Raw genomic sequence first — 13,884 nt, forward strand, 5'->3', positions numbered from 1 at the left:
GAAACCCCTTCTCACCCCGAGCAGGTGATGCATCACTTCTAGTTTTCGGATCACCAATATTTTAAAGAGTTTACCTTTTCCCCCCTCCTGTCTATTTGCTTTGGCATCGCTCCTCGTTTCAAACACGCCGAATAGCGGGGAATGAACTCGTCCCCGTGGTCATGGCCGGCTTGCTGGCATCTGCTCAGGGTTCCTGGCTGTGGACGAGCTGTGGAGCTCACCCTGCTCTGCACAGGAGCTGGCATCGAGCGGCGGCGCTGGTATCGCTGAAATGACTCCAGGAGCTGCTCTCACCTTGGTAATGGTGACGCAGGCGTTAGCAGAAATGGTTGTGTGCTGCAGAAAGGGTTTGCTTTCCTTATTGCTGCTCTGGAAGCAGAAATATTCCCTTTATTTCGGAGGAGATGGTTTAAAAGGTGAGCGCAGAGATGGGTCATCGGGTCGGTCCAGAGCGTCCCTGTCGGAGGAGGCATCGAGCCATGCTTTTGGGCCCGCTGAATAAAATGCTTTGGTAATCCGGGCTGGGGAGGCTGTGAAAGAGTCTTGTAGGGTTTGTTTTACAGCACTTTGTCAACGCTTTAGTGCTCGTTAAAATTCCAACGTTTGGAAAGCAATGTAAGAAATGAGGGGAACTAAGTTTAATAACTTGGTCCCTTTGCTCCCTACCCACACAACGAAATTCTTGTGTGGGGTCCCATTACTTTATTCCTCAGGCATTGTATCTTCTCACAATGCTAAACACTTGTAAAAATTAGAAAATAAATGAAGTATTTGAAGGGTGGCAATATCCAGCATTGAATTATTGCTGTGACTGGAAAAAAAAAATCACTGAACAGCTTCGGGAAAGCAAGAGAGGCACCGTGCATGGCTGATTGCTTTCTGGAGCAGCGGTGTCCCTTGGTTTGATGTCTTGGAGGGTTTTTAGACCCGTAGGAGACAGGTTTGGTCCCATTTGGGCATCCTGAGCAGGGTGACTGGGTTGGGTTGGGTTCTTGGGTCTTTGGCTAAACCCCTTCAGTGCAGCTCAGAGGTGAAGGATCCTGAGAAAAGACTAAACTGGCCTCCTTGCCCTTAGTGGCCTTACACAATGCTTCATTCCTTGCCCAGCTTTCCTACAGGCCCCTTTTAGGTTCTTTATCCGATATCTCTGGAAGCTACACGCTGGAAATATCAGTAGGCCGGCTGGGCGCTGAGGAGAGCAGGCCGGGAGGTGCCTCATGGAGGGAGAGGCCAAGGGAGGCTTTCAGCCCCTCCAGGGGGTGGGAAGATGCCGTGTCCTGCTGTAGATGGGTCATTTGGCAGCTCTAATTAAAGCCCAGGCCCTGTGACAGGGGAGAATGAGGTGTGGGGGGAGCCGGGATGTGGATACAAGGCGGGTGGCGAGGCCTCGGGAAGCCCTGAGGCAGAGGGACCAGGAGGAGATGGCGCCGGGGCTGGGGATGTGTTAAAAGCTAAAAGGCAACGCTTGCAGGAAAAGGAAATAAAACCAAAAGGGATGAAATGTGTGCGTGTAAACAAAGCCCTCGTAAGGGCCAGGAAGCCCAAATCTGCAGGGATGCAGGGAAGAGCTCAGGCTGTGGTGTGGCGGTGCTGGTGCTGGTGGTGAGGGCTGGCTTGGCCAAATGGTGACCGCGGGACACCAAAAGGAGGGTAACGTGACCAGTTGTCTTCTCTTCACACCTTTTCCCTCACAAACTGCCGAAACGAGGCATAAATTCAATCGGGACAACTTGCGTTGGGTTGATTACTTCTTCAGAGGTGGTTCGGTTGATGTTTTCTGGTGTTGTCACATCGGGACCAATCCTGAAACCGCAGATCCCTCCTCCTGACCCCATCTTTTCTTCATTTCCAGGTGCAAATTAGGTCAACATGAGCGGCCTTGGGGACAGCTCAACGGACCCTGCCAACCCCGACTCGCGGAAGAGGAAAGGCTCGCCCTGCGACACGGCCCAGAGGTACGTGTGCTGCTCCGGATCCATCCCCTGCCCCGGCTACTTTGTCATTCTGACGGCGTCGTTTGGTCCCGTCTGCTCGAGCAGATGGAGCCGGGTTTCAGCCACTCGTAAACGTTCACACTTCCCACCAGAACTTCGCTTTGCTTTTATCAGTGGCTGCGGTGGAAGATGGAGCATGATGGAAATGCAGCTCCCCATCTGCTCTGCTTGTTGTTAGGTGGCAAATGATGATTAGAGGCTTGTTATCAAAGTTAATGTATTGATTTTATAAATCGAGAGCGTTCGATCGAGTGGAGGAGCATCAAGAAAGCTTGCTCGGGGTAAATTTTGGGCAGATACTTCTGTAAAGGGCAGTAGTGAGGGCTGCAGATCATCCCAAGCCTTCTGCCTCTTCATGCCAGCTTCTCGAGAAATACCTATTGTGTAATATTCAGAAACTTCGGTGGAGACCCTCGTGCTCCATGGTGCAATTAGGAAACGGCTTCCTTCTGAAATACTTTCATTTGTCTGCTGATGCAGACTGCTTCAAAACCCAGCTCCCTGTGGAAACGCACCCTTTGCTAATGACTGAGCCTTCCCATCCCAGCCTCGTTGCCAGCTGAGTTAACATTAACAAGTCCTAGATCCACACGAGTGAGAGCCAGGCTTTTGCTGGCTCTGTGAATCCTGTGCATCTTTTTTTCCATTGCAATATCGTCTATTAGCGAGGATGAATTTACAGCGCTGCTGCTGACTGTGCCTCTACAGCCTGTTTGCTCATCGTCACAGAATATTGATGCACTGAGCAAACTCTGGGCGTGTTTTCTGTCAGTTATAGCTCTACATGGCATGGTAGGCAATAAGTGCAAAGGCTACAGGGTTCCAGTAGAATAAGGGAGAGAAATATTAAGTGCTTTTCTGAGGATTTCAGTTTATTGCAGTTTTTCATCGTCACGTCTCTCCTCCGTAGGGTTTGCACACCTCACAAAGCCTCTGTAGCTCATGGCTTATCCGTGCCATTAAAACAAGAAGTAATTGCAGAACACATTTTGATAGCCCTTGAGGTATCTGCCTTATTCCTAACAAATGCTGTAGCCATCACGTGAGCCGTTTCCCATTTCTGGCTGAGTCACTGGAGTCGGTGCCTGTTTGAGTCAGAGCTCTGCAGCCCTCGCTGCTGGCTCCAGGCTGCTCTCAGGGCTGGTCCCCACCCCAGGATGAAGCCCCCGTGCTTCGAGTCCCCACAGCTCTGCCATGGGGAGCAAGGTGGGCTCGCACCCCCCTCCTGGAGGACCTGCTCTAGATACACGGGCACACACACCTGGCCTTGCTTTGTCTGGTCTGCCTTTGGGAAACGAGGCTCGTGTTTGCTTTTCACACCACTAAGCGCCCCGAGAAGAGACATCAGAAAGTTTTCCAGATGTGCAGGGCGAGGAACAAACTGATCGTAGAGAAGTAGGGACTTTGGGATGAAGGATTCTCCTTCCTCATCCAAGCACAATTCTTCACACGCACGAAGCACCCAAAAGTCTTCGTAGAAGCTCGAAGCCACCAAGCAGCAAGCAGTAGAGCTGAAGCACGTGAGCAAGACCAAGAAGTCCTCCCCTGTGCTGTTTTTTGCTTTCTTTAGGAAAGGAAATCTCCCAGCTCGCAGTGGCACAGGGCAGGGACCTCGTCCTCCCGAAGTCCCGCAGACTGCCCACAGTCCCTTCATAACGTGGTCTGGAGCAAAGCGAACTTCAAACCTCCTTTGTTAAAACCGGGAAGGTTTAACTGTTGCTTTTGATGATAATTCGGAGTCATAAAGAACAGCCCACTGCTGTAATATTCTCATGATGCCTTTATGTAAGGAAAATTGGCCAATTCTCCCTCCTACAATTCGAAAGTTGCCACAGCAACAGCGACATTAAGGGTTTTCATGAAATGAGCTCACCCACAACAGAGGGATTTTTTTTTATTATTATTTTTTTTTTTTCCCCCTGCTATTTCTTTTCGGTTCGCGGGGCGAGCTAGGAATTAATTTGACCTTAACTAAAATACTCATCCGGCTCCTGCAAGGAGCATTTGCCTGCCCGTGGCTGGGTAGATCCTGAGTGCTTGGTGGCGTGCCTCCGGCTCGGCGCGCCGCTTCGCTCGGGCTTTGCAGTGGGTTCGCTCGCTTTTCCTTCACTTCTGCCTCTCCGCTTAGGGATTCTTCTCCTGTTGGCACCTTGCCTCGCTTCTCTTTTTGGTAATATCCAAGAAAAAAAAAAAAAACGAAAGCGCTGCTGGCCTCTTTACAGCACGTTCGTGGTGGCAACGGGAGCAGCGCGTTCGGTAGGAGTGAGGAGGGGGCAAGGTGACACTTTTCGGGTAGACCCATCCCTTCCACATCCATCCCAGTCCCTGCCAAGGGCATTAGGTCCCTCGAGGACGTGTGATGGGGTAGGGCTTGGTGCTTTCCACGTTGTAAATGGGTCACTTTGCAAAGCTCGCCTTGCTCTGCAGTGCTGCCTGCGCTGATGCCCACGTCCAAGAGGCTGAGGTCGTGGCGGGGACCCACTGCTGGTGCACCGCTTGGGAATGCAGCCTGCCCCGTGACCCTGGAGCTGGCCAGGCTCCCTGAAAGCCCTTGAAAGCCGCAGGATTGGGAAGCAAAAGCTCCTGAGGTCACTGCAGGGGAGCTTCCAGGTGTCCCCCCCATGGAAAGTCTTCACCGTGGGCTCCACAAGGCCGGTGACCCGAGCAGAAACGCAGCTCGTGTCCTCCTCACCCTGCAGCTGGCTTTGCCTTGTGGATGATAATTCTTTTCTTTTGTGGTTCTGCTGCTCTGCTGAGTGCCCTGAGTGCAAACCGTTTCTCTTGCCCCCCTTGGCAGTCGTGCCAAGGGGAGGAAGAGGCCGAGGTGCTGTAGGAGGTGATGGGAGGCTCCCCGTGGCCTGCAGTCTTCAGATATTTTCACCTGAGAACAACTTCAAGCAACAGCAAAATACCCGAGGGGCAGAGCCTGCCTGTGAGGCCTGGATATTGAGCTAATTAAATGGCTGGAATTAAGGAAGAATAAGGAAACTACCACGTAGGCTACACAAGGAGCTCCTGGGAGGGGAGGGCTGGTGTTGTCTCTCTGATTTTGGACAGCTGTGATTACCCAGAGTTATCAGGGGATTTTCAAGGTCCTGATGCCTTGCTCTCGCTACGCACCCCTGTTGGCAGATAAAACAAAGCAAACCTCTTTGCAAAGCCTCCAGCTGCTAGCAGAGCTCGTTTCATCCCAGAGCACACATCAGAGCCCATCCGTGATGGGATCCAAATTCCCTCTGGAACTGGGTTTTTGATTAAGCTGGGGTAATAGCATTTTCTGGCAATGCTCCACGCCCCCTTCGTGGGGCAGAGGGGCTTTGGAGGACCTGCCTTGTCTTCTGGAAACTCTGCTCTGCCTTACGTGCGAAATCTTGGCCTCTTTGAGGCCAGAACCATCCCATCGTGCCACATGTACGTCATGTCGGCGTAACTTTCAGGCAGTAATTTCTAAGATAGCATCTTCCAGATAGTGCGTCCTGTGGAGCTTACAAGAAAGATTAGGTGGCTTATTGAAAAAAAAAACAAAAAAAATCAGATAAAAGGCATTGGTAGGTGGTATGGAGGGTGGCTTTAATGCCGGCCACGTTCTAGCACGTGAATAATTTGTCCTCAACCCTCAGAATGTAGAAACAGCGATGGGAGAGTGCTGGGGCTTCTGCACTGGCTTTGGGCTAAAAAAAAATAATAAAAAGCAGTTTTCAGTGCGTAAAAAAAGTTATCTCATGAATATTTTTCATCTCGCCCTTGTCCCTGTGACACGGTCGCTGTGATTTTCGCTTTGGTGATCTCTGGTGGATGTTGTTAGCCTCTAGGTGTGAATTTAGGATTTAACTTGGCGACAGCTGGAGGAGTGGCTTTAGAAAAACGAGAGGCTTAAATTGTAGGCTTAAAACTGACTTGGAGAGAAAGGCCTGGATGTTACAGGTCTGCTGGGCTGGGACACACGTGTCTTCCTTGGCGTTAATTTTGAATATTTTTCTACATATGAAACCAGACAAAGGCCTGAATGAACTCCCCAGTGTGTTGGAGCTTTTTGGCTTATAGCAAGGCCGTGACTGTGGCCAGCACTTGTATTTGTAGGTCCTTGCCTAGCATAGGTGTGGCTGGGCTGAGCAGCGGAGGGAAATCATTACCATGGCGTTGAATTTGTTTATTTTCTGTCGCAGCAATGAGAAGCGGCGTCGGGAACAGGAGAACAAATATTTAGAGGAGCTGGCGGAGCTGCTGTCTGCAAACATCGGGGACATCGACACCCTGAGTGTCAAACCAGACAAATGCAAGATCCTGAAGAAGACGGTTGACCAGATCCAGCAGATGAAGAGGTTGGAGCAAGGTAAGGCAGCAGCCTCCTGCCCTGGCTTGTCTCAAAGCTGGGGAGCCTTCTCCCGGTGCGTTGTGGACCCTAAATTGAGCAAATAATCAGGACTTCCATTTTCAGTTTTCCTTTTCCTGCTTTTATGAATGGGTTAAGATGAAAAGTGCTTTTTAGGGCCGCTGCTGAGCTCGTTGGAGGAGCCACCTTGGTGTCTGATGGTGCTTCTCACTGCAAGGTGGTGCCTGGCTCAGGGTTTGTGGTTTGTCCTGGGCTTATTTTGTAGATTACAACGAAGAGAAGCACGTGGTAAGCTTTCGGGACTGGTCCTATTCAGTACTTATCAGCAATGCTGCCATTAGGGTGAGCAGAAAACCCGTTTTCTAGCTGGGCTAAGGTGAAGGACAGCTGGGTCTGCCACGCGCTGCGTAAGATTTCGTGGAGAACCGTTTCCCCTTGTCAGATGTGTTTTCCTGCCAACACAACAGATCAGAGGGGCACGAAGCCACCTAGCGCCGGCGAACGCGGGCACTGCGAACGGCAAACAGAGAGGAGATGCTTGAGAGGCCGTGTAAAGGTTAAAATTCACCCCGAGCGTCAACTCACAAATTGAAATACGCAGGTCCAAAGGGCTCAAGCGACGCCCAGGAAAAGAGGCGAGGTGCGTTCAGGTGTGTGCGTGTCAGGGAGCAGGATTCAGCCTCGCAGCCTCAGCATCCCTCCCCGAGCCCATCCCCAGCCCTGCGGGGGCGGGCGCGCGGAGCCGATGTCCTTTTTGCACAAGGTGAACGCCACTCAGCTCGTCTCAACGCTCGGAGAGCATCATCAGTCAACCGGGACCTGTGCCAAAGCTCCTGCTGCACGCCCCGAGCGTGATACCAGATGCTAAAGTTTTCCTAAACCCTGCAGCCGGGACCTGGGGGTGCCCATCGAGGCCCTCACACACAATTTACGCGGCAGTGTAAGGTCCTCCTGCTTTGCTCTTAATTTAGGCACCGAGCTGCACTCCTACGAGGAGGAAGAGACGCTTTGCGAAGCGTTAGGCTCGTGTTCCTGCTAAAAACATGGATTTAATTCATGTCGGGGCTGAGCTCCAAGAAGAATTTGGTGGTGGGTGAGCACGCCGAGCTCCTTGCTCGCTGCCACTTCACCGTTCATTAGTTTTCCTTGACGTTGCCCAGCGGGGCTGAACATTAACCAGGACAAGCAGGACTTAAAAAAATCTCGTTCCTTGAGCTTTGCTCCGTATTGCGGGCTTATCTAGCGCTGCACCAAATCACCCAAGAAGAGAAACTTCACCCGTATTTGTTCTTTGCCATTTATTGCAGGAGTGGTTTTTTCGTCAGGAGGTAGGAGAAATCTGGCTAAATGCCAGGATATTTGTCCCGTGGTCAAAGGCAATTTTGTGTCCTCAGAGCTGTGCTGGCTGTTGGACATCACGTTTCCTGCCCATGCCCTTCCTCATCCCCCTCTCTGTTTCCCAGCACACAACTAATCAATATTTGCCAGCTCTCCAGGTTGAGTTTTGCTTCCTAAAACGTTTTAAGTGTCTTGCAGCGGCGTTCCTTGCCGTGCTGTGTTGGGAAACCCACCTGTGGGCGTTATTTCACACCCAGGAAAGGAGCCTGAAGGTTTGGGGTCACGATGACGTGACACGGCGCTCTGCAGCCATCCCAGCACGCGATGAGAAGCAGCCAACAAGCAGCAAAAACCCACCGGCACCGGGGAGAATCGCACCCAACCTTGTGGCAGAGCAGCAGAGGGGCTTTAAATGAAAAAAAACAGGCATAATTATTATTAATTTCATTTGGAAAAGAAATTCGTGAGACGTGGAGCCGGCTGGGTGTGAGCAGGGAGGTGGCAGCGCTGGGGGAGCGGGGACGAGGACGGGGCCGGCCGGCAGCAGCTCGCACGCGTGCGCCGAGCCCGTGCTCCCATCCCCCTGCCTGCCGGGCTGCTATTTAAAGTATGAAGCAAATGCTTTTAGAAAAGATTCCTAGGTTTGGCCCCCTTCCAATGTTAGTAATGTACAGTTGGCAGAACAAGCAGTTTGCGGCTGTGGCAGCAACCTGAAATTCTTCTGCCAAGACGGCAATAAACGCCGCGGAGGAAGGGGCCAGGCAGTTAATTTTTCAGCCTTCATCTGTCCTGCAAAAGTTTCTCGGGGTTGAGGTTTTTTTTTTGGGGGGGATCCTGCGGGGTGGCAGAGCCTCGGTGGGGCACAGCACCGGGTCACCGCTTCGCGTCCAGATTTGCAGGGTGCCGAGCACGTGGGTGCCAAGGTTATTTTCTTCCAGAGCAAGGTGCTGCTTCAAACCCTGCCGGGCAGAGACCAAATCCCTCAGTTGCCACTTTTCTTAACGAAGAAAACCCCTTTTAAAAATTACGGGTACAAATAGGGCATCTCGGTGGCTACAGAAATGAGCAGGGATAATGGAAATACCGCTCCGGTGCGCGGGCTGCCACTTGTTTTGTTTCTTTTCTGTAAAATGGCAAAATTTGCGTTGTCTACATACAAGCACTGTAGAGTTTGGGGTCTAGGCAGAGGTTTGGGTGTGAGCAACCTCATAAAATGAGGCTCTGGTGGAGATGGGTGAGCAATGGGCTCTGTGGTGCTCCCGAGGAGGCTGCTGCCCTGCTTCCCGGAGCTCTTTTCCTCTCTCCAACCCCCGTTTCCGTGGTGTTTCCCACCTTCAATCACTCGCTGAGTGCCCTCCTGTCCTCCCTTTACCCTGGTGCTGTGCGCAGAGGCAGCTGATGCCGTGTTCCTGGCCTGGCCCCATGCCTGAAGGTTTTCCTTCCCAAATTCCCTCCGCTGGCCCCATACCAGCCAGGGGTCCTGAGCCCGAGCCCCGGGGACAGAAAGTGGTCACCCCTGCCCCAAGGAGAGGCAGAGCGTTGGCATCCAGCACCACTGCAATGGCAGGCTCTGCAGCACAGCAGCTCTGGGAAGGTTTCTCCTTATTCCCCAGAAGAATTTCGGCTGAAACGCCCGGTTTTGGCAGCACCCAACCTTTGGGTTACGGACGGGGTGTCTGGCATGCGGAGGTGTGCTGGAGACGGGGGACGCGAGCCCCACGCACCATCTGAGGGGCAATATCTCCTCCCTCATACCCCCACCGACCTTGGAATTGTCCTTTTTACCACGAAGCCACCACATTTTTTCCCCCAAAGCCCTCTGCATCGCCGAGGTCCTTAATTTCCTTCCAAAGCGGGCGGCGTTAAGCGCAGCGCCGTACCAGGATAAATCAACCTGGCAGCGAGCTTTGCATTACGCCGCCTCCGCAACCCGACGAGCTGCCCTTGAAACACCTCGGCGTGGTCCCAGCTCGGCCCCCGCGGGCGTCCCAGGGCTTCCTTTCCTCGTCCTTCCTGCGCTCGGCTGCTCCCGCAGGGCTGCAGGATGTTCGCTGGCTGCCCGAAGCACCGCACCGAGCCGAGCCACCGGCGACCTGGCCGAGGAGCAGCTCCCAGCCCCGCCAGGACACCTGAGGGGGGCTGCGTATGACTCGCTGGTCCTGCGAGCTCCAAAAAAGCCCAGCAGGTTTGTTCTGCTCTTGCCAGAAGGATGGATTTGTTCCTGGGATTCGTACAACTCCGTCTGATGGAGGCACCCGGTACTTCTGCGCGGCGCAGAGCTGCTCGCGGCAGCGAGGGAGCCGCAGGAGTGACCCCTGACCCGCCGAGATGCTAAATTTGTATCTGCCGGGGCACAGGGGGGGGGAAAAAATCACATCTCTAATTGCTGCAGTTTCATTCCCTAACAACGTTAGAGAATATTGACCTGATTTCAGGACGTTTTCAGAGGGCAGAGGGTTAAGAACGAGCTTCCTTTTCTGCGCCTGGCTGCGTTAGCCTGCGAAGATGACCCTCAATTTGTAAGTCGAATTACTTTGGGCAAGGAGGGGCAGAAGGCTATGTCTGGAGCCTTTGGTTTAATGATTTTCAGGGGTTCAGCGTTTTTCTCTCTCTTCTCAGCCTGCTCAACCCCACCAGGATTTGTTCTTCCATTTATTTTAAGCGTCCCCTTCCAGGCCGTGGTGGAGGCGCGTCCTCCTGACGGCTTCCGAGTAGCTTTCCCCCAAAATGTTGCCTAAACCTATAGACACTGGGAAGCACCAAACCCCAAAAGAAGACGATCCTTAATTTATGGACACCCCCCATTCGTAAGGCAACCGACTCGGGGAAGTCATTTTCCTTTTGGGTAAATACACTGGGTTAATTAAGCGAAGTATATGGAATAATTATTGACTTTGGCTGCTCCGTTGCATACGATCATTGGGCTGTCAGTGGCTTGCCTTTAATTAAGTTTCCCTGCTGTCTTGTCATATGCTGAGATTCGGAGTCTTTGGCCCCGGATTTATTTTATTATATACACGTACAGCTCCTGGCACGGAGAGGTCCTGTGTCCTCAGGCAACGTATAGAAGCCTCTGCGGTACGAATGCCGAGTTTCTTTCGGCGGTTGGAAATGCCACCATATGGCGAGCTCCGAAAAGAAAACAACAAAAAAAATAAAAGCTTCGTTTTTTGTATTTAGTGGTCAGAAAAGGACGGGTAGGGTATGATGTGGTAGGGTATTAAAGCTCGTAAAATTACTTTAGGTAGCTATGAGGAAATATCTAACCCAGGTCCGTGTTGCTGAGTCTCCAAGAGGGGCTGGAGGTCCCCAGTGCAGGAGCAGAAGGTACCTTGGGGACCTTCCCCCTCCCTCCTGCCCCCTGGCAGTTCCCTGCTTTGTTTTGCCAGGACGAGGAATTAAAAATCGTGATGCATTTATTCTGTTCAGGATCCTGCTAAATTGTCTGCGTGCCCTTCTTTCACCGACTCCCATCTGAATTCATCTTTCTCCCCGTGATTGGAATGGGAGGCAGCACTCCCAGTGTCTGATTGAGCTGCTCAGGTCCTTGGAGCACCGGCACTGCTGCCCCCGAGCCAGCGAGAAAAAGAACCGCGTGCAGAACGTGCTCGGTGCCTTTTTTTAGTGCTTTTAACCCAGGAGTAGGACACACTCATCCTGGGGCAGGAACGTGGCTTAACTTCCTCCAGTTTTGCTCCCTGGTCTTTGTTCTTACTAATTCCTGCTGGTGAGTTCCCGGTTTTCAACAGAGTTTTATTATTTCTCTCTAAATTTGTATTCTAGCCTTTTACATTTTTGAATTCTCTTTCATTTTGGTCCTTCCCTTTCCCAGTGCTGTAACCCAGCGTCCTCTTGGAGAAGCCGAACGTTTTGTCTGGGCTCTGGCAGTCTCTCTGTCAGCCTGGAAGCATCTCCTTCCCCACAAAGCTTGTTTCCATCTCATTTGGTGTCGTACAAGATCACAAGGCCGAGCATGTTGTTATTTGACAAATGGGCAGAACGCTGATAAAATCCGTGGGAGGGCAGGATCTGGGGCTTCTCACTCGAGCTTTTTCATGGTTTCCATTTGGTTTAGGAAGATTAAAGAATTCCTGCTGGGTTCTTAACTCGGCGGCTGGGGCTGAAAGCTGTCAGCCCGTTGCTGGCAGCGTGCGTTTCGGGGCGCTGAGGCCGGAGCTGCAGCAGGATTTGGGCTTGAAGGATCCCCGGGAGGTCTCTGGGATCAGCACAGGCTGCTCACGGGGCTTTACTGAGTTGGGTTCTGGAAGCCCCTAAGGATGGAGAGTGTGCAATTGCTTCTCCAGCACTCAGCTGGAAAAGTTTTCCTCCCATCCCATCTGAACGCTTCGCTCGTACCCATTGCTTCTCCTCTCCCCTGCTGCTCTGCTAGCCAGGAAGGAAGGAGATCGGATTTTTGGTTGGGAAAAAAAAAACAAAACACAAAATTAGCATTTCTTTTTAAGAAAAAGTGGCATCAGGAGGACACACATCTCCACCCACCTGATGAAGACGTGATGTTAAAGCTGGTCGTGGTGCCCAGGGTGGCCATGTGGAAGGAGCAGGATGAAGACAGGAGCTGGAGCCGCTCTACCAAGTGCAGGTTGCCATCAGGAGGGACTCAGGATGTATGAAAGGTGAAGAGAAGTCAAAATGTGAAGTTCAAGGGCAAGGTGGTCCTGTCTGCAGAAAAGACCAACGCGGTAAGGCTGGGAGGAGGCGCAGTGTGGCAGAAACCAATGCAAGAGGACAGGAGTTAGCCAAATGGGAGGTTTTTATGGGCTGACTTGACACCGAGGTCCTTCAGTAGACCCAAAAAAGTCTTGCATGCAGTGGAAGAGCAGCATTTGCATGGTCAGGTAGGGGATTGAAACCATTTTACGTGGAAAACCATGAAACCGAAGGCTCGGGAAACAGCCCGAGCTGAAAGCATCGCAGCTGTAAGGCCGGCGATGTGTCGTGCACAAAAAGTTTAGCCCTAACCCATGAGGTTTTGCTGAAGAACAAAAGCCAGGCTGGCATCTGAGGAGGGAAGGTCTTCTGGAAAAGGGGCAAATGAAAACCGCTCGAAGGGGTTTACGTTAATTAATTAATTAAAACCACATGAAGGTGTGTGTCAAAGCTCAAATCCGGTTGCAGTCTCTTCGGGCTACGGCTGTCAGCCTGGTTCCATAGGCGCCGCTCTCAACGCATCGACTTTATCAGCATTACCCCGATTCTGTTTGCTTTAAAGGAGGTCAGAAATCAGGAGCTTTGCCTTTATCTTCGAGCGGTGTTTTGCAGACCCTGGCTTCATCCCCAGGGTTCCAGAGGAGCTCCTCGGACGATGGTGCTGGGTTCTTGCAGGTGCAGGGGAGAAAACCTTTATTATTCCCCAAATGCGGTGGTTGCCGTAGCCCTACAGGAGCTGCTTCTTCCCAAACCACTCCAGGAGACTCGTGCTGCTAGGAGCATCTCTCACCGCTTCCATCCCAGCTCGGAGGACAAGTTTTCACCAAATATTAGAGAAGGAAAACCAAGCAAACCCCGGAGGCCAGATCAGACCCTGGCGGGGAGGAGGAATTCCTCCTTGGCTTCGGTAGGTGCCCGCTGAAAGCCCAACGGGGGAGGCTGATCCAAAGCAAACAGAGCTCAAACACATCCAGGCTTTTTAACCGTTAAATTCCATCCTTGGGGGAATTCTTTTGTGCTAATGAAGAGCCCACTGCTAATTGCTGGGAGTGGTAGGGGGGGTTGTGTTGTGTTCCCGGTGCTCTCCGTCCAATTTGAGCATCGCCACCGAGCTTCCCTCCGCGCCTGATTAGAAACCACCTGCTCGTTTTCGGTGGAAATGAGTTTCTGATCATTTCTCTGCCCGCGTTGCCCTTTAATTTAGCTTGTTCTTCCTCCTGCTTGGTAATTACCGCTCTTCCCTAATGTATTGGCAAGAAGTTGTCGCGCTCGTTCTCTACCTTCGCTCGACTAGTCCAAACAAACCCAGCTCTCCCGGGCTCTTTGTGTCACAGAGTTGTGCCTTGCCTTTAATCAGCCTCGGAAGTCTTTTCTGCACTTCTTCCAATTTAGCTTCATTTATCTTGATTTAATTAGACCAGATGTCACCGTTTCTATTAGCAGACCTCACCAATAGCACGAGGTTGCTGCTGGTAGCACCCCACGACCGTTGTCGTCTCCTGTCACCTCCATTGAGCCGTCCCCAACCTTTCACCCAAGCTCCTGCTCTTG

The 13,884-nt window shown here is 52.0% G+C and overlaps 1 protein-coding gene across 6 annotated transcripts in view; it reads left to right on the forward strand.

The window, feature by feature from the left end:
* NCOA1 (nuclear receptor coactivator 1) overlaps positions 1 to 13,884 on the forward strand; it is a 143,350-nt gene that overhangs the window by 91,325 nt on the left and 38,141 nt on the right. For all 6 annotated transcript variants that reach the window (XM_038177351.2, XM_038177354.2, XM_038177355.2 and 3 more), the window contains 2 exons: positions 1,853 to 1,955; positions 6,161 to 6,327. In XM_038177351.2, the coding sequence (XP_038033279.2) occupies positions 1,870 to 1,955; positions 6,161 to 6,327 (253 nt within the window). In that variant the 5' untranslated portion in view covers positions 1,853 to 1,869. The remainder of the gene's footprint in view (positions 1 to 1,852; positions 1,956 to 6,160; positions 6,328 to 13,884) is intronic.

Source organism: Anas platyrhynchos, chromosome 3 (assembly GCF_047663525.1).
Source record: "Anas platyrhynchos isolate ZD024472 breed Pekin duck chromosome 3, IASCAAS_PekinDuck_T2T, whole genome shotgun sequence".
Taxonomy (NCBI): domain Eukaryota; kingdom Metazoa; phylum Chordata; class Aves; order Anseriformes; family Anatidae; genus Anas; species Anas platyrhynchos.